General features: G+C 40.8%; 1 protein-coding gene across 6 annotated transcripts in view; it reads right to left on the reverse strand.

Moving 5' to 3' along the window:
• Positions 1-23204, reverse strand: part of Zc3h7a (zinc finger CCCH-type containing 7A) — a 40131-nt gene that overhangs the window by 4281 nt on the left and 12646 nt on the right. For 4 of the 6 annotated variants that reach the window (XM_021654087.2, XM_060364185.1, XM_021654088.2 and 1 more), the window contains exons 3-21: positions 22280-22319; positions 20607-20804; positions 18815-18973; positions 18510-18590; positions 18387-18425; positions 17087-17120; positions 16579-16862; positions 13599-13806; positions 12472-12536; positions 11809-11995; positions 10950-11111; positions 9792-9988; positions 8923-9023; positions 7477-7658; positions 6586-6662; positions 5719-5852; positions 5247-5352; positions 2191-2299; positions 1417-1550 (exon numbers count right to left, since the gene is read on the reverse strand). In XM_021654087.2, the coding sequence (XP_021509762.1) occupies positions 1417-1550; positions 2191-2299; positions 5247-5352; positions 5719-5852; positions 6586-6662; positions 7477-7658; positions 8923-9023; positions 9792-9988; positions 10950-11111; positions 11809-11995; positions 12472-12536; positions 13599-13806; positions 16579-16862; positions 17087-17120; positions 18387-18425; positions 18510-18590; positions 18815-18973; positions 20607-20804; positions 22280-22319 (2497 nt within the window). Of the gene's footprint in view, positions 1-1416; positions 1551-2190; positions 2300-5246; positions 5353-5718; positions 5853-6585; positions 6663-7476; positions 7659-8922; positions 9024-9791; positions 9989-10949; positions 11112-11808; positions 11996-12471; positions 12537-13598; positions 13807-16578; positions 16863-17086; positions 17121-18386; positions 18426-18509; positions 18591-18814; positions 18974-20606; positions 20805-21691; positions 21836-22279; positions 22320-23204 lie in introns of those variants that run through there. The other 2 variants (XM_021654086.2, XM_021654089.2) reach the window with 2 other exon arrangements.

A 23204-nucleotide genomic window follows, 5' to 3' on the forward strand; every position in this document is an offset into this window, starting at 1 on the left:
CAAGGGGACATATAACCCAAAACCAAAGGTAGCATCAGCACAGAACCAACTACAGTAGGGGAACATAAGCCAACACAAGAGGCTGAGGAGTGGCTGGGTCCTGTACACATCCAGTTAAGTTCTGGCAAAGGGGCCAGAGAAGCTGCTATCCAAACAATACCATTTGAAAGGCAGCATGTATTCTGGGCAGCATTAACACCCTGAAGAAAACCAGGACCTGCACAAGGCCAGAGCAGGCCAGCTCTAAAAGGACCAGCAGCAATTCTACACATGAGTTAGCCCCAATTACACCAAATTTGTACCAGGTACCCAGAATATAAAGAGCTGGCTCTTTAAGCACAGAGCTACACATCACAGAGAGGTTTAAGTACTATGAGAGATTCAACTTCACATGTATCAGAGCAGAGACACAGACAAGACTAGGACAGACAGCCCTGTAGGGGTAATGGACATGGGTGGGATATAATGAAGAATGCAAGAAACAGTGGCAACAGAATACACACACTCCTGCCAGGTGCTTAAAACACCAGGCTGACTACAAACGAAGAATAACCACATCATAATGGCCAGGGATGGTGGCTCACACCTATAATCCCAGTGCTCTGGAGGCTGAGTCAAGAAGATTGCTCAAATTCAAGATCAGCATGGGCTACAGAGTGAACCCTATGCCTTTCATTTAAAGAAAAAAAAAAAAAAAAAGGCACATCACTCATATATAAACATAGCATAGAAAAATATCCCAGCCTAACCCCCTGGATCTGGTTTCCTCTCAGAAGAACAGACACACTTCCAACTTTATTTGTAGTACTTACTATACAGACACAAGCATTAACATCAGTTAACATGGAGTGATAGGCTCAAGCTATTCATGTTGCCTTTACTTTTTGCACAGGTCTAACTATGGAGCCCTGGCTGGCCTTGAACTCAAGAGATCATCTGGCTCTGACTCCCAAGTGATGACATTAATGGTGTGTACCATCACTTGTGGCATTTTTGGCTTTTGAGACAGGTTCTCATGTAGCCCAGAATGGCCTCCAATTTGCCAGGTATCCAAAGATGACCTTGGATTTCTGGTCCTTCAGTTCTGACCTCCAAGAGTGCTGGGATTACAGGCATACACATCACATCTAGTTTATGTGATACTGGGGAATAAACTCAGGGTATTATGGATACTAGGCAAGGACTCTACCAACTAGGCTACACCCCAACCAATCTTCTTTATGTTTTTGAAATTAAGAATTCAAGCAATAATGTTTCAGCACAAGGAGACCTAAGCTAATGGCAAAAAAAGCACAGAAGAAAGAAGAGCAGAAGGAGATAGGCTGCAGATGACAGAAGAAGGCTCTGGAGATGGTGGGAAAGGAAAACGCCACACAGACAGCCCTGAAGCACAAGTGAGTGCACAATGGTACTTACAGTAATCTCAGCATAATCTGTTGGCATGTGGATCTGTTTCCCATTGTCTTTGTTAGAGTGACTGGCTACATCATCACTTTTCTCACTTCTTTGATTCTTCAGCCAGAGTTCATAAAATTGTTCTATATCATGTACTGAAGAAAAAAGAATTGTGTTCAGCAACAACCACAAAATGCCAAATACATATGCAAGCATGTACATTTCCTATCAGTCAGTATATTTTCAAAACAGATGTGACACACACCAACAGTTGGGAGGAAGAGGCAGGCAAATCTGTGAGTCTTGAGGCCAGCCTAGTCTACAGAGAGAGTTCTAGGACAGCTAGGGCTACAGAGAGAAACCCTTTCTCAAAAGACCAAAAACCAACTCTTGTCCCCTAAAACAAAAACTGTAGTAAAACTATTTAGACTCAAAAGTGAAATGTTGTCTGAAGCTCCTCTCAAACTCCCATCTGTATATAATGGGTCACAACTGAAGTGATCTTGTTTACAGTCACAGAGGATCTGGGCTATCCTAGGCAACTTTTAAGGAGGATGCCTATTATATGAAGGATGAAGAACTACAGATTCACACCCAAATGTGGCCTAACCAAACCACATCAGATGTCAGCTTCAACACCAAGGAAGCTGTGGTCATGTTTCCAGCCAGCATCAGCAGCACAGCTAGAGCTGCATCTGAAACTGTGCAAGCTGCTTTAGTTCTCTGTGAGCAAGCTTGCTATGCTCACAGAGAACTAAACTTCACAAACATCAAGGATAGAGAACATGAACTTACTTTTGTTATCCTTCATGTAAGTCCACACTTCTCGTTCCTCTTGACTATGAGCAAATGAACAGTTGCCAACATACTGACATTTTTTTCCATTAGCAATATGGTTGCAAAGCTGTGTGGAGAAAAAAATATATATATAATATATATGTATGTATATATATATATATGCATGCACGCACGCGCGCGCGCACACACACACACACACACACACACACACGAGTGCACACACATATACACTAAAGACAGGGCACTGCTTAGTATAACTAATTTTACATTAAAGCCAAGCAAGTTTTATTACCAGTGTTAATTCTTAGCAGTACAAATTTTAAGATTAATTCTATTCAAATGGATCATACATCCAAAATACATGATAGCAAACATTTCTATTTCAGAACATTTCCCAAAGAAAGTGAAGCACAGAAGAAGGGAGTACAGATTATCTACAAAATCATAAATGGGGGATCTCTCTCAGCTCTGCAGTAAATATCTTGATGCCCTCTTGTCTGGTGGCTCCTACTCTCTTCCCATAATATTCAGGATGCCTAAGTCAGGACTGGGAACAGAAAGACTGCAGTTTATTCTAAAGGTTACTAGACAGAGCCAGGAAGCTTCCCGACTCAAAGTGCCAATGACCCTACACCCAGAGTTCATCTTAACCTTCCACTAGATACAGTGTATCTGAAGACACTTACTAACATTAACCAGGTCAGGGAATTAAGAGGCTTTCAAACAGCACTCCTCTGGTCATGTGAATTTTTTAATTATTTATTTATTATTTATACAGTATTCTGCTTCCATATACACCTGCACAATAGAAGAGGGCATCAGATCTCATTATAGATGGTTATGAGCCACCATGTGATGGCTGGGAATTGAACTCAGGACCTTTGGAAGAACAGTCAGTGCTCTTTATCTCTGAACCATCTCTCCAGCCCAGGTTATGTGAAATTTTAATTAACAATGGAACAAGAAGGCACCAGAAAAATGAACCTGACAAACCTCCATTGCCAAGAAAGCTCATTCCTAGGTCTCACCAGCTGGCTGGCTGTAATGCTAACTAGGCTATGTTTGCTCTTCCCCAGGAACTGGCCTTTCCCACTACTTACCTTATAGAACAGTAAAGTTCAGCATCTGCTTTTGCAAAACTCTAAAACCACATTTTCTCCTGGGGTGAAAATCTCCCCACATGAAAACCTCTAAGAGGTCAACAGTCTATTTAATAAGTCAGCTTCATCATTCTTTTTGTTTTCTTTTGTTTGAGACTTTGAGACAGGGTCTCTTTATGTGTATCCCTAGCTGGCATAGAATTTGCTTGCTATGTATACCAGGCTAGCCTTAAACTTGTGGTGACTCTCCTGCCTGTGCCTTCTGAGTGCTAGAGTTACAGTTGCCACTCCTGGCTTACCCAGTCTTTAAAGATAAGGAACAGGAGGTACAAGGGACAAGACACTGAGCTAGGTTTCAAAAAAAAAAAAATCTCCTAACACACTACTGTACCTAAGGCATAATGATCCTTTACAAGATAGGAAAATGAAGCCAAGTAATATAACAAGGTCCTCTTCTGAAAGAAGAGATTTTCTACCTCCTCACAGTCTCTATAACAGGTATGTGCACACACGCAGGCACACACGTGAATAATCTATTCTAGGAAAAGGGTTTTTAGCAACATCTAACATGGTTGGGGGAAAAGAATCAATAAAGCTACTGAAATGTTATGTTATGATAGATTCAAGATTAAAGGAAAATCAACAGTCCTGGTCAGCTGCCTCAGGAACCATTTATTTGTTTTGGCAGTACTGGGAACTGAACTCAGGACCTCAAACATGCTAGGCAAGTATTCTATCACTGAGCTACAACAGTTGTAACAAAGCCCAGTTGCTCTGTTTTAGCCAAGTCTCTAATACACATACATCCGCATCCTTTAAAGCCCACTAAATCTCTTTCCTTTCCATAAAAATACCTGTCTAATTCCACTTTAGATAAAAAGATCACTGCCTCGCAAACACTAGCATTGTGATTTGCACTAAGTTTTACAAAGCTACAAGGCGATGCAAAATTCATCATATGTTTCCTCTACTTTCCCCAGTTATTCTGAGGGCAGCTCACTACAAGAGGACCTTGTGCTTTGCTCCTCTGTTGAGACAATCTGTCATTTCCATCCTGGAGACAGAAAGCATTATGGATTGTCAATACCCCACCTGTCCCTATCTGTTAGCTCACACTGTGATACCTCTGGACTCTCCCACACACTGCCTTGTGAAAAGCAAAGTCCACATACAATAATAAGTGACCTGGTCTGGTTACCATTAACGCCCTCTCAAAATAAGAGTTGCCTCTGCATGAATGAAATGCTACCTTCATGCTAAGTTGGTCTGGTGTTCTCTTCCCAAGAGGTGTGCATTGGTGGCACTGATATTTTCTTCCGGGCTACCTTAGATCTTTGAGTGTATTTTGTGTGTGTGTTGGGGGGGGGTGTTTCAACACAGAGTTTCTCTATGTAGCCCTGGCTGTCCTGGAATGAACTATGTAGAACAAGCTGGCCCTGAACTCACAAAGATCCACTTGCGTCTGCCTCCCAAGTGCTGAGATTAAAGCCATGCACCACCAATGTTTGGCATATTTGAGTTTTTTAGCTTGTATTTCTTGTTGTAGTGAAACAACCAAGATACGGTAAGAAAGATGTAGGAGTGAATTCATCTAGCATTACTAACAATACAGAAAGCCCTGAGCTTCACCTCAAACTGAGACAAAATAAAAGGAAATCCTCATTCCCTCCCAAAAATAAATTCTTAGAAAAATTAAATTATGTCCATAACTTTCCTTAACTCTGGAAAAGTTATCTATTTACCCTAAGTTACCTATGAAGTACCAATCAATATGAAAACTGTTAGAGTCACAAACATACACCAAAGGGCAAGGAAGAAAACGAAATAGCTTCAATTTCATTACAACTGATGAGCAGTACTTAAAAGGGCTTTAGCTTCAATCTGAATTAACACTACTTCCTAATAAATGGAAATGCCTAATTTTAAAAAGTGGCTTAAAAATTACGTATGTACATCAAACTGTAAAGGCATTTGTTTCTTTGTGGGGAGAGGACGGATGTTCATCCACTTCTTACGTTCAAAAGACATCGCTCTCATCGCACGACGTTCTTTGGTCCACCTAAAAAAGATGGAGTTCAGAAAAAAACACTCGCGCAAAAACAAAGCATAAAAGGAGAGGCACAGAATGTGTACCCAAAGGACCAGAGATTTCTTCTCACCCCTCTAAAAGATGCCTTACAAGTCTACTGTCTCACTTTCCCTCAACATTTATCGGCATTCACTACAAATCCTAAACAAAGAAAGTGACAGAACTGAAGAAAACACTATTTACGAAATATCAGCTATTATATCCTTAAAAGCCTCTTTCCGTTTGCTTTGTTATCACATCTAATTATTGACTTTTCAAAGTCCTGGTCTCCTTTCTCACACGCATAACCACACTCTATGGAGCGCAGTGACTGACAAGGCAGCCACACATACTTACGAGTGCTGTGCTTTGGCACTGCAGTACTTTCTGTTCTTGTCTGGTTCAATGACTTGGCCATTTCTCAGACACTGAGCACATACAAACTTTATCTCCATGTTAAGTAATCCAGGCATTATTTGATTGCCAAGTACCTTAAACAATGAAAGCTCAGTTATAATAGAAACCACTTTTCTAAAAACAGAATACTAGCTTGGTGGTGATAGAGCATGCCTTTAATCCCAGCACTTGGGAGACAGGCAGTCAGATCTCTGTGAATTTGAGGCCAGCCTGGTCTATAAAGTGAATCCAGGACAGCCAAGGCTACACAGAGAAACCGTCACACACATACAAAAACCCCATCATACTAAATCAGCATACGTTTTCTACTACCACAGCTTAGTTGTCTAGCTATATGACTTGACAAATGTATACACATACACACACATGCTGATAATCAATCTAAACTATGTGGAATATGCAGAAGGGTCTGAAAAAATGATTACAGATACCAAAACTCAACTGACAAAAGCTAGTTTTTGAACTGAGTGGTTTTTGAGTGGGTCAAGGAGGACGATGGATAAACAAGTTAAACCAAGTAGGACACACAACTCCAAAACATAACCCATCTCCCTAACCAAGAATTGCCAAAGCCCAAGACCCACTGTTTCTTAAGTGAGCGAAACAGGAAATCAGTGTCCTACATCAATGGCAGGTATTATAGGCTGCCATTTGCTTTTTTATGGTAATAAACCAAACTGCAAATTTTACAGGGTTACTCAACTGAATAAGCATTAAGTAAATGACTGCAAGTATAAACCTGAGTCTATCATCAACCCAACACCAACTAGGTGACTCCAAAATGGCACACAACTCACAAGTTCATACCTGTGCTCCAGGCATGCTTGCTTCTAAGCTTTTCCAATACTGTTCGGATTCTTGAGCAATAACATCATGAGAGATACCTAGGAAACACACAAGTTCTCTAAAAGAACAGTAACCCACCTATCCGGTCTCAGTCAGAGTAACAGAATCCTTAACTCCCCAGTTCTCAGGCAGCCTGATTCCATTAAGGATGAATGTACATTGCATCACATATTTCAAATTAGAGTATTTACAAGCATGGCTCCTTATGTCTTCTAAGGAGTCCTTTTCCCACTCTTAAAATCCATGCTCTCTCTCTCTCTCTAGATAGATAGATAGATAGATAGATATAGATATAGATTTGTATCAACAATTAACTACATGAAACCACATCCAAGATAGGTAACTCTTAAAAAAAACAAACATTATAGGAGCCAAGCAATGTAGCCCAGTCCTGTAGTCTCAATTGCTAAAGAAGCGGAGCCTGGAAGATTCCTTGATTAGGTCAGCCCAACAACTTAGTGATGACCTATCTGGCATGAACAGTCAAAAAAAACAAGAGATAAAGCTTAGTGGCAGAGAGCTTGCCTGAAGTGCAGATGGCCTAAATTCAATCCCAGTAGCGAACTTGAGGGATGAGCTGCACAGTTCCATTTCATTACATGTAATGTATTTACTGTGTGTGCATGCAAGTGGAGACCAGAGGGCAAGTGCAGTCAGTTCTCTCCTTTCACATGGAGTCCAGGGATCCAACTGAGGTCATCAGGCATGGAAACAAGTGCCTTTACCTATGGAACCATCTTGCCAGCCCCACACTCTTATGAAATGAGCTGGCTGAGAAGGGTGGCTCTCCTTACTACTGTTCTGTCACTCACTGACTTCTTTACAGGGACAGTAACAAGCCAACAGACCCACCTCTTTCACTTTGTATTATCCAGACTTTCAACTCAATAAGACTATGGGCATAGAAACACTCATCTTCCCTTAAGCAGCCATAACGGACCTCATGTCGACATAAATCAAGCTGACACTGACTATGAAAAGAACGTATTTTTGAATATTTCACTGTGGTCTCTCTCAAAATGTGGACAAGGCACCTAAGACAAAAACAAAGTAATGTTTTAATACTGCTCTGCCAACTTTGAAAAACTATGCATATACACATACATACGCACAATGTCAAGTTCTAGTCTGAAAAGCCATTTTATTAAAATTAGTATCAGAAAAAAATTACACACGCAACAGTTAATGGTACAATTACAGTTTCAGCAAGAAAAAAATCTAAATGTGTGTCATAAGCTATAAACTAATATGCTTTTCTATAGTATGTAATCAATCTAATAATTCAAGTAATTCAGAACTTAATTCTCAGACAAACGAACAAAAATACTTTTTAACATTTTTCTATTACCTTTATTTAGCGTGAGTGGAGACTGGAGTGTGTGTCTATGTGTTCATGCTCTATGGTGTATGTGTGTGCATATTTGTGTGTGTGTATACAGGTAAGTACATGCTCGATGGTGCCGTATGGAGGTCAGAGAACAACTTGGAAGTGGTTGTTTTTCTAATATGTGGGTCCTGGAGATCAAATTCAGATCATCAGGCTTGATACAAAGTGCCTTTAGCATGCTAAATCACCTCACTGGTCTACTGTTTTGCTTTCTGCTTGTTTTTCAAGATGAGGGCTATGTAGCACTGTCTCCTGAAACTCACTCTGTAGACCAGGCTGGCCTCTGCCTTGAAACTGCTGGGATCAAAGGTGTGCACCACCACTGCCCAGCTCACTGCTTTGCTTTCTGAGACTGTTTTCTCATTATGTAACACTGGCTGTCCTAGTTACTACGTAGGTCAGGCTAGACTCAAACGTGTGATCCTCCTGCTTCTGCCTCCTGAGTGCTGAGATTACATGCATGTGCTATAACACCCAGCTAAAAGTATTTTAAAATACTTATTATTTCTCAAAACAATACAAGAACAGAAATGCTATCTACTGACTTTTTTTTTTGTGAGGTGGTGTGACCTCTGGAGCCCTAGCTGACCTGACACTCAGAGTCTATCTGCTTTTTGCCTTCTCTGATGTGCTAACCATGTGTACCTCTGTATCTAATCCATTTCTGCCTTTATTGGATCTAAGAGTATCTATTTTATTCTCACTAGAAATCACATTAGAAGTCAGCTGGGCTCAGTGGTGCACTCGTATAATCTCAGCACTCTGGGAAACAGAGGCAGGTGGACTGCTGTGAGTTCGAGGCCAGCCTGGTCAACAAAGCGAGTCTAGGACAGTCAAGGCTACACTCAAAAACCCTGTCTCAAAAAACCAAAACATTAAATAAATAAATAAATAAATGATCACCAACATACTTATTGTCCTCAAATTCATGCTTTGTAACGGGGTGAGAACAAGCAGTGGAATCATCTTTATTTCTTTTACTTATCATTCTAGGTTTATGATCAAAACATTTCTGAAATAGAAAAAAAAGATTATCAGATAAATCAATACAAATCTTGAGTTTTGTGCCCAAAATACTGCCTTAGTTTCAGTATCCTTATATATTTATGCGTTAAATTTATAACTTTTGCCAACTGATACTCATCAGGAAACCTTAATACTATCCATTCTGCTCTGGCTGTTTTGAGACATGACCACTAAATCCCAAACTGGCTTTCAACTTAGAGTGATCCTCTTGCCTCAAACTCCTAAGCACTGGGGTTTCAGGTATGTACCACCAGGCCCAGCTTTCTTCTGTTCTTTCATATAATGATAGCACCTACTGGTTACTGAGTAACTGAGTTACTACAGGGTCTGCTGAGCACTTTATATAAAGAGACTTATAAATCAGAAATTTTTTTTCAGATTTTTGTTTTCTTGAAAGGGCCTTACTAAGTAGTCCTGACTGGCCTGAAACTCACTATGTAGACAAGACTGTAAACCTCATAGAGATCTACCAGGCTTTGCCTCCCAAGAATGCTGGGTTAAAAGTGTGTGCCACCTGGACACACTTTTGTTTTGGTTATTGTTGAGACAAGATTCTCACTGTGTAACCTTAGCTGGCATGGAAATCACAGAGATCTGTGTGCTTCTGCTTCCCAAGTGACCTAAAAACATATGCCCCAGCACACAGGCACCATGCTGAAGCCTCTGTGCATGACAGGCAAGTGCTCTCCACAAAGATACACTCTCCACCATTATCACCAAATTTTACCACAGAAAATATTCATAAAGAAATCACCTCACAAAGGAATGTAAACTCTCCAAGATGCTCTTGCAGAACCTTGACCACAGTAAGGCTGATCTTTCCATTGCCACCGAAGAAAGCCTCTCGACTGAATGCCCCTTTTCTTTCCAGGGTCCACACATCTATCTCTTCTTGGCAATAAGCAAAGGTACAGTGGCCAGAGTATCGACATTCATCCTCAGCAGCAACATCTGGAAAGGCGGAGAGACAGGGATGCTTGTTTTTCCAGGGCCAATGAATAGCAAGCACAGTTACAACATCATCTGAGCATCCCTGATAATCCAGATCATTCAAACAAGAACAGTCAGGATGGGGTGGGGTTTAGTCTTCCAGATGAAATGGGGAGAAGACACTTCAATACTTACATGTGCTCCATTGAGGCTAAAAAGCATTTTATAGGGAAACTGGGACATGAGAGGCAAAGTGGGTAAATATGACCACAAAGTATGTGTTACATATGTATGAAAATGTCATTTGAACAATGAATACTCTCATTAAAAAAAAAAAAAAAATCAGGTTAGAGAAAAGGCTCCACAGTAGAATGCACTGGCTGCTCTTCCAGAAAACCTGGGTTCCATTCACATGGCAGCTTACCACCTTCTGTAAGTGCAGTTACAGGGGGATGCAATATTCTTCTGGACACTGCAGGTCCTGAACTTATGTGGTGCACAGACATACATGCACATAAAACACGCATATATAAAATAAATAAATAAGTAAAACAAAAAAATAGCAAAATCATCTTAGTGGGTTTTTTTTCTTTTTTTCTTTGTGGCTTTAAAAGCTCATTCAGATGAAGTTTAAAACCAAAAGGAGAATACAAGTTTTCTCAGAAGCACATTCAGCACTTTAGTTCAGCATTGTAATTCTACAGAGATGAGGCTGGGTTCTCTGTTTAAAATCTGACTTAGGCCTTGTCTCTACAAACTGTAAAATATTTACAAGATGTTAAAAAAAAAAAACAGCAAAAATAGCAGAGAAACTATGAACTGACCCGATTCAAGTTACTGCTTTTCTCCTAGTGTAACCATTTTTAGTAACAGGAAATATTGGAAGAAATATAGCCAACAGGACAGAGGACGAGGCCAGACTGACTTTCCAAAAGTTGATTAGTCATACAACATACACTAATTAAGGAATTACAATAAATACCTTTACATATATAATATGGTCCTTCATAATTTGTTTTTGTTGGTCTTGGACGTATTCTTTTCCATGATTTATCGTCAACATTTTTTATCCTACCAATTAAAATATCTTTCTTACATTTATGATCTAGATTAGCATGGTAAGTGAAATCCATTAACTTAGGGCCTGAAAAAGACATAAAGAAGATTGCTCATTGTTTGAACAGAACAAGTACCTTTCAGTTTCAATATAGGCAGTTTATAAGCAGTCACGAGCATGTCAACACCAACTACCACTGGCCCCAAATCTCATCAGAAGCAAACAGGCTGCCTGAGTAGACTTGTGCCTTTCATCAGGAAACACAATGCTCTATTCAGCAGCAGTCCTGGCCGAGTGACTTACTAGGGAAATGGTCTAAACGGGAATTCTAACCACTCATAAAAGTAAAAACAGGCAAAAGTTTGAATTGCTTTTGGACCAGACACTGACTGCTCCTTTTCTTTCTTCTCCCCCCACCCCCTTTTCCTCTTTTGGTTTGGTTGTTTTTTGTTGTTGTTTTTTTTTTGGGGGGGGAGGGGTTGGGGTTTTTTGGTTTGTTTGTTTTTTTTTTTTTTTTTTTTTTTTTTTGAGATAGGGTTTCTCTGTGTAGCCCTAACCTAACTTTGTAGACCAGGCTGGCCTTGAACTCATAGAGATCCACCTGCCTCTGCCTCCTAAGTGCTGAGTGCTGGGATTAAAAGTGTGTGCCAACCTCCTAGCCACTGACTGCTTCTTTAGCTGCTTCCTTCCTAACATTTCAAAGAAAGCCACCACAGCCAACGCCGTTTCCACCTGCTCACAAGCTCCTCACAGTGCATTTGCTGCCCACTGCTTTGATGCTGACCTGATTTTACAAAGCAGATCTGGCAAGCTTGCCTCAGCTCATGGGTTCCTTCAAGGGGATGCCTAGGAGTCACTGATGAAACTGGTTTAGCAATCACACTTCCAAAAAAGTTTCCAAAGTCATTTCTAGGCTCTCTTGCAATTTCCAGGAAATTTTCAGAGGCAAACAAACTACCTGGTCCATTCATCTGCAAAAAGAGTAAGAAAACAAAACAAAACAAAAACAGGCAACAAATATTGTACTATTACTAAAGAAAGAACTGAATTCTTGTGGAGAACAGGACGAGCTGGCACCATCCCATTCCAGCGTGCTTCCCTATGACAAACTGTGCTGTGAACTGTGGGCCCCTCAGTGATGCTCTATGGCTGCTAACACACAGCTGTTCTGCTTCCACAGGACACACATCTTACATGCTGTGTTCTTACATTCGCTTAGGCTGCACTAAAGCTTGCACTATTAGCAATGTGACTAATTTGCTCCAACAAGTCAGCACACACTCAAAACATTTATAGTGGCTGTTCTGGATGAGTTTTCTAATAGTACTCCCCACAGCACAGAAAATTCAAGGGCAGCTCTCATTTCTAGTCACATGATTCAGTTACTTAAGCACAGGCCTACGTTCAATTTAAGCGATGTATGCACAAAAGAGGAAGTGGCACTTACAAGTAAAAGGGAGGAATTACTGTTGTTAAGCGTTGCTCCCTCTCTAGCAGTTGAGGTGGACAGATCTAAAATAATAAAAAGACTTCAACAGACCTTTTCGCTCTAGTCATGGAATCAGAACACAAGGGCATTGCAGCTGACTGCCTATGGCCTCCCACAGCAATCCCGTCCCGATCCTGTAAGCTTTCTTACTCACTACTGTCAAAAGAGGGATGAGAGGGTCTTCCTTCTAGAAGCCAAAAGCATAAATAACCCGTAGGCATTACTGGAGAAATTATCTACAGCAGGGCCTACTGAATAGGACTAAGACAAATCTAAGAAAGTCATATTCACATTCCAACAACTGAGAAAGGCACCTCCTCTCTGACAGTAAGACAGGAGGCTCAAGGACTGTCTCATCTTAATCTACCATTCAGTTACTTCCCCTCTGCCATTCTGTATCCCATGGTTTCCAATCTCTTCACTATAAATCTCTGGAATGGTAATTTAGACTTTTACCCTTTAACTATATAACAATGTCTCAAAAAATACATAAAGACTTTCCTCACTATTTATAGTATGTAGTAACGTTATGGGGTGTTGCTTAGCAGTAGAGCACTTTACATAATACATATAGCACCCCAGAAAAACAAAAGCAAACTAATAACAACAAAAATACCCCAAAACCAAGTATTCAGCCTAGTACTGGCCAGACCAAAACCTCACTCAGTACTCCATGATAAAATGAGAACACAAGTTGCTGAGCTAGATGAAGCCCCAACCAGGACTAAATGCTGTCATATAAACCCAGATGTGAAGCTAGTGTTAATGTTTTGCCAGTTCACATGCTTTAAGATGGGACAGACTTTTACTGCAGAAAACACTTCAAGTCATTTACTCCTAAACAAGGAACACCAGCTTAGCCAATCCTACAATCTAAAGCCAATGCCACTCCTATACCCTTGCTTCTCAGAATGGCACAGTTAAACCAAATTCAAACCTGAAGGTTCCCTCTTTGTAGTTTAGCCCCCCCCCAAAAAAAAAAAAATTCAAGAAACTATCACCTAAAAGTGCTTTACAAAATTGGATACACATTTTCATTTTTAGAAAACTGACTGTAGTTTTTATAATTTAGGAAAAAGTCTTACCTCGTTTGGATTCAGTCAGTGAAAATGAATTTAAAGAAGAATAAAAGTCTTCCAAGGATGAAGTCAGAGGTGGATACAGCTCTGCAAAGGAGGGTTGAGGAGCATACCTTGCACCAATGGGCAAGGTTCCAAGCAGGGATGTTGTCCTGAAGGGCAAGCTAGGAGGCACGCTGGCTGTTGAGAGGGGTCCTCTGACCAGGGTGGAGGACTGCAGAGAAGAAATGGCAGCAAGAGTCAGGACCCTCTGTTACCAGCTTATCTACTACCAGCATATCAAAACTGAACCCACCCTCAACAAAGGGACTGAGCTGCACAGGAGCGCTTGCATCCAAATGAAGGCCCACTGCAGCACCTTAAGGGTAGTGCTCTCTGCACGCCCTTCTCTGCCCGCCATGCCACACCCACTCTGCCATGATGGACTGAATCCTCTGCACTCCAATTCACAACTAAGAGGCTGAGTCTTGGTAGAGCCTTGTTTTAATGATAGGGTCTTACTACATTGAGTTGGTCTCAAACTTACTATGTTACCACAGATGACCTTAAACTTCTGGTATTCCTGCCTCTACCTCCCAAGAGGTAGGATTCCAGAGGTGTAACACCAGGTAGTACTGAGGATGTAACCCAGGGCTTCGTGTATGCCAGCTACATTTAGCCCTGAACTTACACTCTTTTATTTATTTTGTATTTATTTTTAAACTTCTACATTTTGTTTAAAAAGGGAAATAGAGGCAGCAAAATGACTCCAAGGTTAAGGCTCTCGCTGTCAAACCCAACGTTTTAAGTTTGACAGGACCCATATGGTGGAAGAGAAGGACTGACTCCTGCAAGCTGTCGGGGAGGACACCCTTCCCCGCTCACCCACACACATACACATGTGCAAAAATACATATGTGCCAAAAGATAAAATTTGTGTGTGCAGTACATGCACGTGTGCAGGTGTGCTTGTTCATGTGGGATATGTGAAGGCCAGTGTCTGGTGTCAGCTGGCCAGCCAGCAAGCCGCTGGGAAGCACTGGTCTCTGCATTCCCCAGTTCTGAGTCACAGGAAGGTACCACACACACCTACCTTTCGTGTGTGCCAGGGGTCCCACTCAAGTCCTCACCCTTGCACAGCAAGCACTTTACTCACTGAGTAAACGTAAGACTTAAAAAATAAAAAAGATTCAATTTTTAAAAAAAGATTTATTTATATGTGTGGGTGTTTTCCTGCCAGGAGAATCATCAGATCCTCTGGAGTTACAGACAGTTGTGTGCCATCGTGTATGTGGGTGTAAACCCGAGTCCTCTGGAAGAACAATTAAGAGATCTTAACTGATGAGCCATCTCTCCAGCTCCAATATTTAATGTTTTTAAGGGAAATAATCTGTGTGTATACATAAGTGTGTATAAATATATATATTTATTTTTATGTGTATAGATGTTCTACTTGCATGTATGTCTGTGTACTTCATATGTATGATGTCTGCAGAGGACAGAAGAGGCCATCAGATCCCCTGGGACAAAAGTTAAAAACAGTTGAGAGCTACCACATGGGTACCAGGACTCAAACCTAGGTCTCCTGGAAAAACAGCCAGTGCCCTTAACTGCTGACCCGTATCTCCAGCTCAAGTGTGTCGTGCGTGTGTGCATGTGTATGTACATATACACACAAATATGTATATTATGTGTATGTATTATCTGACTTCTATATATCTATGTGTGTGTGTGTGTATGAGTGTATGAGTGTATGTGTATATACATAAATATATGGTATGTATGTGTGTTTTGAGAAAGGATCTTACTTTATATAGTCCTGGCTGGACTGGCTATATAGACCAGGTTAGCCTTAAACTCACAAAAATCTGTCTGCTTCTTCCTCAAAGTGTTGGGATTAAAGGCATGTATTACCATGCCTGGCTAAGTTACAATTTTTAATTATGTGCTTATGTATCTGGGTGTGTGTGTGTATATAGAAGTGTCCCTGATTATATGTCATTCCTGAGGAGCTGCCACCTTGCATTTTTTAGGGACCTTGGGTTCAACAATTAGGTTATACCAGCTGGCCAATGAGCCCCAGAACCTCCTTGTGCCCAAATCTCCAGCTCTGGGATTACAAACTTGTACTATCATACCTAGCTTTTTCACACTGGTACTAGTATGCTTTTACGGCCAACACCTTACTCACTGAGCCATTTCCTGAGCTCTCAAATGCCCAGTCTCTATCGGAATGCCATGCTTAACCTTTCCATTCCAGAAGCATTGACTAACTTCTAGACAGAATGTTCCTTTCTTTTATTTCAGCAATGAACAAGTATCCAATTATCCTCAGAGAAGAAAAAAAAAAGTCAAGTTAAGTAATCTTAGATTCAATAAAAATTTTCTACCATGTTACACTATAATTTATACAGGAAATAACTATGTCCTTGAGAAGAGAAAGTCAGGCCGGGAAGATGGCTTAGTGGATAAAGTGCTTGCCTTATAAGCATGAAGACCTGAGTTCAATCCCTGGAACCTTTGTTAAAAATAAAAAAGCTGGGCGTGGTGGCATACCCCTGTAATCCCAGCACTCGGGAGGCAGAGGCAAACAGATCTCTGTGAGTTTGAGGCCAGCCTGTTCTACAGAGCAAGTCCAAGACAGCCAAGGCTACACAGATAAACCCTGTCTCGAAAAACCAAACGAAAGATAGACAGACAGCAGACAAATAAAAATAGAAACTTTTGAGCGAGACAGAGACAGAGACAGAGACAGAGACAGAGACAGAGAGGGTTTTGAGAAACTAAACAGAGCAAGAGAGATGGCTCAGTAGTTAAGATCTGAAAGACCTGAGTTCTGTTTCTAAAACCCATAGTAACAGCGTGGCTTACAACTGCCTGTAACTCCATCTTCATGGGATCTGATATCCTCTTCTGGCCTCCATGGATACAAGCACACATCTCTCTCTCTCACACATACACACAAACACACTTTTTTTAAAAAGAGAAACTAAATAATGAAACTCACCATAACAGTATCATTTGTTTCTGGGGCAGAATCAAGGAGATCATCTATTTCATCCCCAAGGACAATGTCTCCATCATCTACAAAAGCATCTGACATGGTGAATGGGATCTTCCCTCCATTTGCAAACACTGTAGATGGCAGAGGGTTCTCATCCACTTGCAGTTGCAAAACAGAAGTTACAGGCATTATAGGAACTGAGGCCAGCTCACTCCCAATGTCATGAGAAAAACTGGATGTAGGAAAGGAGACAACTGGAAGTACTTCTTGCCTTGGGGTTAACAAATCTGTAACAAAACAGAAATTTACCCACTCTAAGACACTGTATTTACAAAATAGAAGTGTAACTGGCAAATAATAGGGCTAGGTGAAAATATGAAAGCAATCACAGTCTCGCTTTCATCACACACCAATCTCACGTGACTATACTATATAACATACAGAGGCTAACACTGGCAAGCTAAGCTGGCAGGCATATTTCAGAGGGTTAAGATCTCAAGTAAAAACGTACCTGGCTCAATATCTTCCACAGAATAGTTCAGAGCCTGGAAATTAAACCAACAGTGAATCATGTTTTCAGGATTCTAGACACTAAAACAGTCTGTAAAATTCATCCAAAAAGAGTGGCAGATTTGCAAAGGCATTTGACGAAGGTACAAGAAATCAAAGGAACATTCAAACACACTCTTTTGTGTGTGTGTGTTTCAAGACAGGGTCTCATTATATAGTCCTGGTTGGCCTGAAACTCAGTACACAGACCATGCTAGCCTCCAACTCAGAGTCTACCTGCCTCTGCCTCTTGAATGCTGAGATTAAACGGTGTGTGCCGCCATGCCGTTTAATCTCAGCATTCAAGAGGCAGAGGCAGGTAGACTCTGAGTTGGAGGCTAGCATGGTTGCCCTGCTTCTTCTTCCTTTAAGACAAGTTCTCATGTAGCCCATGCTAGCCTCAAACTAAGGATGTAGCTGAGAATGACCTTGAACTTCTGGTCTTCCTGTTTCCATATCTGGAACTGCACAGGCATCATCAGACCTGGTTTTTTACACAATGGCTAGTGTCATCCACATAACAAGACTTTACTTAAAGTTTAAAAAGAAAATATTGAGACAGGGTTTTCCTTGCTGGCCTGGAAACTCTATGTAGACCAGGGTTGGTCTTGAACTCTCAGAGATCCTTCCGCTTCTCTCTGCCATCTGAAACCTGAGACTAACAACATCTACTGCCATTACAAAGCTTTGATTTTTTTTTTTTTTAGGTTTTAAAAATTAGACTTGTTCATTTTATTTTATCTGGTTTCCCTATGTATGCATATACACCACATGTGTGCTTAGTGCCCCGGCAAGTCACAAGACAGCATCAAATCCCCTAGAACTGGAGTTCTGATGATTTTTAACCACCATATGGGTGATAACAATTGAATCTGAGTCCTCTGCAACAGCAACAAGTACTCCTAACTGTAGAACCATCTCTCCAGTCATTTTTGTGGTTGTTGTTGTTAAATTCTTTTTTTTAACCCCAATGTCTCTCAAAACTAGTATCTGGCTCGATTTAGTTTTCAAAGAAAACTGTGCATCTATCTGTTCACATCCTGTCACATGCTCTAGTGGCCTGCAGGAAATACTGGCTAAGACTAAAGACTAAAGTACAGTACTTGAATTGTTTTGTTCTCTAAAGTGACAGGAAGCCATGGCCAACTTTATGTTTAAAGGCATCAAAGAGACACACACTAAAAATATAAAAAACACAGCTGCTAAGACTTCCATCTCTTCTTTTCTCAGAAACACGATTCTTATACAGATAATAAGCCTACCTTGGTAGCTCCGTCCCCAGGAACTGGTTTCAGTGAGAGCTGAAATAAAATAAAAACACAATTTCAAAACAGATTCAAGATTATAAAACAAAATGAACAATTCTGGAAGACAAGTTTGCTTACCTCGGCTCTAACATATGCTTTCCTTATTTTAAATCCCAATTTCTGAGCTAATTCTTGAGTTAGTTTTATTACATGCTCATCCTAAGGGAAAAAAAAGCCAACAATCATGAATATATATCTGCAGTGAAATAAGCAAAGAGGGCTATGACATTCTCATCTAGACACTTGCTTTATTAGCTATTAAATTCGACTAAAGTAGGTTGATGGTTGCATGAAAATTTGATTCTTTAATATGCCATTTCTCCACATGAGAGCATTAAAATACTTATGATGAAAACAAACGAATTAAAGTATCAATTCCATACCTGAGGCACTGCTAAGGAGCACTTCGCAACAGCATCATAGGCCTCTCTATAGCGTCCTAAGTCACTTAGAGCCTTAGACTTCCGATACAGAGCCTTGCAGTTATTGGCATTAACACTGAGGACAGCATTACAGTCTTCTAAAACTTTATCATGGAAACCCTGGTGTCAAAGGCCAAAAGAGAAAGCCAGAATCACAAGATTAATATCTCACTCCAATGCCTGTTTCATACTTGAAAACAAATGTATGACTCTGTATTATGACCTTCAAATTAAAATCAAAGTTCACAATGTTGTTCTTCATTTGAGTAATTCTATTAGGATATTCTACATACATAAAACTAGGAAAATTATCACGAATATCTATATACTCTCTACCCCATATGAGACAGATCCTAGGATCATAGGATCCTAGACTTCCACAGAGGATCCTAGACAGGATCCTAGACTTCCACAGAGGATCCTAGACAGGATCCTAGACATCATAGGATCCTAGACTTCCACAGAGGAAAGCTTTTGGGACATGACTAGTGTCTCGGTATCATAATCTAACCTATTTCCTCCTCACTGTCATCACTGCTTTTAAATCCATTAAAAATGACAAATGTGAACCTCCCAGGACTCAGGGAGGCAGAGGCAGGTGGATCTGTGTAAGTTTGAGGCCATCCTGGTTTACAAAGTAAGTTCCAGGTCAGCCAAAGCCTCACAGAGAAACCCTGTCTCAAAAAACAAAACAAAAACAACAACAACAACAAAAGACAAATGTGGATGCTGGAGAGATTGATCAGCAGTTAAGAACACTGGCCCCTCTTCCAGAGACCCAGGTTTAATTCCCAGCATCCAAAAGGGCACTCACAATTGGCTATAACTCCAATTCCAGGGTATCAGGTATCCTCTTCTGGCCTCCACAGGCACCAAGCAAACATGACAGTGCACCACAAGACAGAAACAAAAACACTCATACACACTGCATAGACACAGTGTGCATACATGCATGCTGGCAAAACATAAATCAAAATAAGTCTAAGAAATATATATTTAAAGTCAAATGGGTGGTTGGTGAGATGGCTGACCACCTAAAAGCATTTGCTGAGTAACCCTGATGACCCACAGATTAAATGCCAAACAGTAACTATAGTAATGATAGTGTGCTATGTACTTCAAGAGAGCTTAGCAAAGGGCTGCAGTGTAGCTCAAGGTAGAGTGTTTGCCTAGCATGTGTCCTACATTCCATACTCAGACCACGTAAGAAATAAAGCAAAAACTTCTTGAAAGAACAACAAATAAATACTGCAGACTTATCCTGCAAGAAGAAACTGCTCGTGGCTGGCACCCAGAAAGCCTCCAAGAGCATAGAAACTTTTACAACTATTCTTTGTAAAAAGAAAATTTAAAAATAGAAAAAAAAAAAATGAAGAGACTGCCCATGTTCTCAGGACAAGCAAATGACTCTTTGAACACTCTCCAGTGTACACACATCACTGGTACATCACATGGTACCCATAAAGCTCCAGTGTTGACATGACAGTTTTAAAAAGAAGATACAATGTTAAAACCCCCAAGTAGCTTAACAATCAGGTATCTACTATAGACAGCAACACCGGCCACCCCAGAGTACAGATGGGCAGAGCCAGGGGTGCAGCTCAGTGGCACTTGTCCTCCTGTTATGCTAGGACTTCAAAAGCAAGAGGCCTCAGTTCCACCCCTAGTCCAGGCAAAAACCAAGAAAACAACTTCATATTAATGTACTACTGAAGAAAACTCTCTAGAGTTAATTTTAAAACTCCCAACTCACCATATTAGAATAGCAGGCAATACGATTTATATGGAGTTTTTCAATGATTTCTTTAGGAATTACAATTTCTTCAGACTTTGCATAATCAGCTATATTCAAAGCTTCCGAGTACTGACTTAAAGAGCTACTCCAATCACATTCCCGATAAATATCATTTCCTTCATTAAAAAGATTTCTTACAAGAGCGTGCAAATATACCTAAAAAGAGAAAATTGCCTCTTGAAGCCAGAACAAGATAAGACAGAAGTAAACACCAAGTTTATGCCTAAAAGTCCAGAAAGCATTGCTGGGCAGAACTGCTTCCCACAAGCTGAGAGTACAGCCGTGAGCTGCAGCACCCAGCTTTAAGCCAGTGACTAATACTTCTGATGAGGCAATGGCAATGCTTCCAGCATGCTGTTGTACAGCGCACTAGGGAGCGTGCTCAGGTGCACAGGGGTGTGCACACATGCGCAGTACACTTTAGTATTTCCATGTCTTTACCAGTATGGTTAAACCTCACCACTTTTTTATGACCCATTTACATTTCTTCTTTAAAAAACCTTACATTATTTGTGGGAGGCTGGAAGAAGTGGTTGTATGCAGGCCACTGTTCGTGCGTGAAGGTCAAAGAATCTGTGAGAGTCAGATCTCTCCTTCCACCATGTGGAACCCATGGAAGAAATTCAAGTCATTAGGCTTGGTGCCTGGCACCTTTACATGCCGAGCCATCTCTCTGGCCCTGTATTTCTTCCTTCATAAGCTATTTGTTTAGGTCATTTCCTAATTTAGGGAAAGGAAGTGAGGGTAAGTAATTTGCTTACTGAGTGATGAGACCCATTTTTTTGATAAGTATAAAAATGCCCTGATACTCTAAAAGACCTTTTCTATCACAAGATCAGACGTTTTTGGTCCTAATAAACATATTTAAACAGACTAGATTACTGAGGAACAAATCAGGCATTGATGCCTGCTGTGGCTTGTGACATGTCACTTAACCTCTGTGGGTCCCAGTTCCATATGTGGAAAACCAAAAGGATTTTTCCAGGTATTTCAGCTCAAATACTTTCTGACTGTCCTCAGTGGAGAGAAGAGGAGGAACTAACCACAGGAAGGAGGAATGTGGACACTTGGAAACACACACTCAAGAGATTCAAAGCCACGGTTCTAGGTGGAGAATGTGGCCACCTTCTCCCTGTGTATGGCCATTTCATCATTAGGTCTTCCCTTCTGCTATCCAGACAATCCTCCTTCACTGCTGTCAGGAGTTATCGAAAGTTAAAATGATGATCCTTCCACATTCTCTGTTGAATTTCACTGTATTTATTTTTTAGAAAAATGTAAATTAACTGGGAAAAGACTCAAAATGCATACTAACTCAAACCACAAAACACAGGAATCAAAGCGCAGGACAACTGGCCAAACATGCCCCAAAAAACCTCTGTAAAGAAGAGTTTGTCAAGTTTTTTCTGTAATGCCAAAAAGAGATGTAAAGCCTTGTGGGACATTTAAGTTCTGTCCTGTTTCACAAAGACACTACAGAGAATCCATAACAAATAGCTGTGATGGTTCTGATAAAGCTTTATTTGTGAAAGAGGGCAGCTGGTCAGGTGTGACACACAAGGCCAGAAATGCCAATCGTGCTGTAGACTGAAGCCCCTGTGACCATCCACAGCCCTTCCCAAAGTCATTACCGCATATTGCTCCTGGGTCCCTGGATATGACAACGGAGACCTGAGAAAAAGAAATAAATCTTTTGTAGTTACCAAGTTCTGCTAAAAATGTTGTTTGTTCTGAGACAGTAGTCCTGACTGTCTGGAACTTGCTGAGATCAGCCTGCCTCCAGTTCCCAAATCCTAGGATTACAAGAATGCTCCACCAGATGGACATGGTGACTAACGCCTGTAATCCCAGCACTCAGGAGGCAGAGGCAGGCCAGACTGATTTACAAATTGACTCCAGGACAGGCTACATCGAGAAACCCCGTCTCTAAACCCCTCCGCAAGACAAAAAAAAAAAAAAAAAAAAAAAAGAATGCTCCATCAAGACAGGCTCCCAATCTGTGTTATTCAGCCAGAAGTTATCTTAACCTGTGTTTTTTAGGGGCTGGAGAGATGGTTCAGCAGTTAAGAGGAAGTGTAGCCACTCATGGTATCGAGTGCATGTAATCCCAGTACTCAAGGAGATCTCTCAGTGAGTTCGAGGCCAGCCTGGTCTACAAAGTGCAGCTAAGAAACCCTGTCTAAGAAAAAAAACAAAGAACAAAAACCCCACAGTACTTGCTTTTCTTGCAGAGGACCCTGATTCAGTTCCCAACAGCCACATGGCAGCTCCAAGACCTAGCACTCTCTTTTGGCTTCTGAGGGCACCACGCACATAGACCGTAGACATACATATATGGAGGTGAAACACTTATACAAATAAAAAAAAAAAAAGCAAAAAAAAAAGCAGGGTGCAGTATTGCACGTCTGTGATCCCAGCACAGGCAGAGGCAGGCAAATATGTGACTTCAAGGCCAACCTGGTCTACAAAACAAGTCCAGTACAGCCAGGGCTACAGAGAAGTCCTGTCTCAAAACACCATGAAAAAAAAAAAAAGTTGCAGTTTTTAGAAAACTAT

Source organism: Meriones unguiculatus, chromosome 11 (assembly GCF_030254825.1).
Source record: "Meriones unguiculatus strain TT.TT164.6M chromosome 11, Bangor_MerUng_6.1, whole genome shotgun sequence".
Taxonomy (NCBI): Eukaryota; Metazoa; Chordata; class Mammalia; order Rodentia; family Muridae; genus Meriones; species Meriones unguiculatus.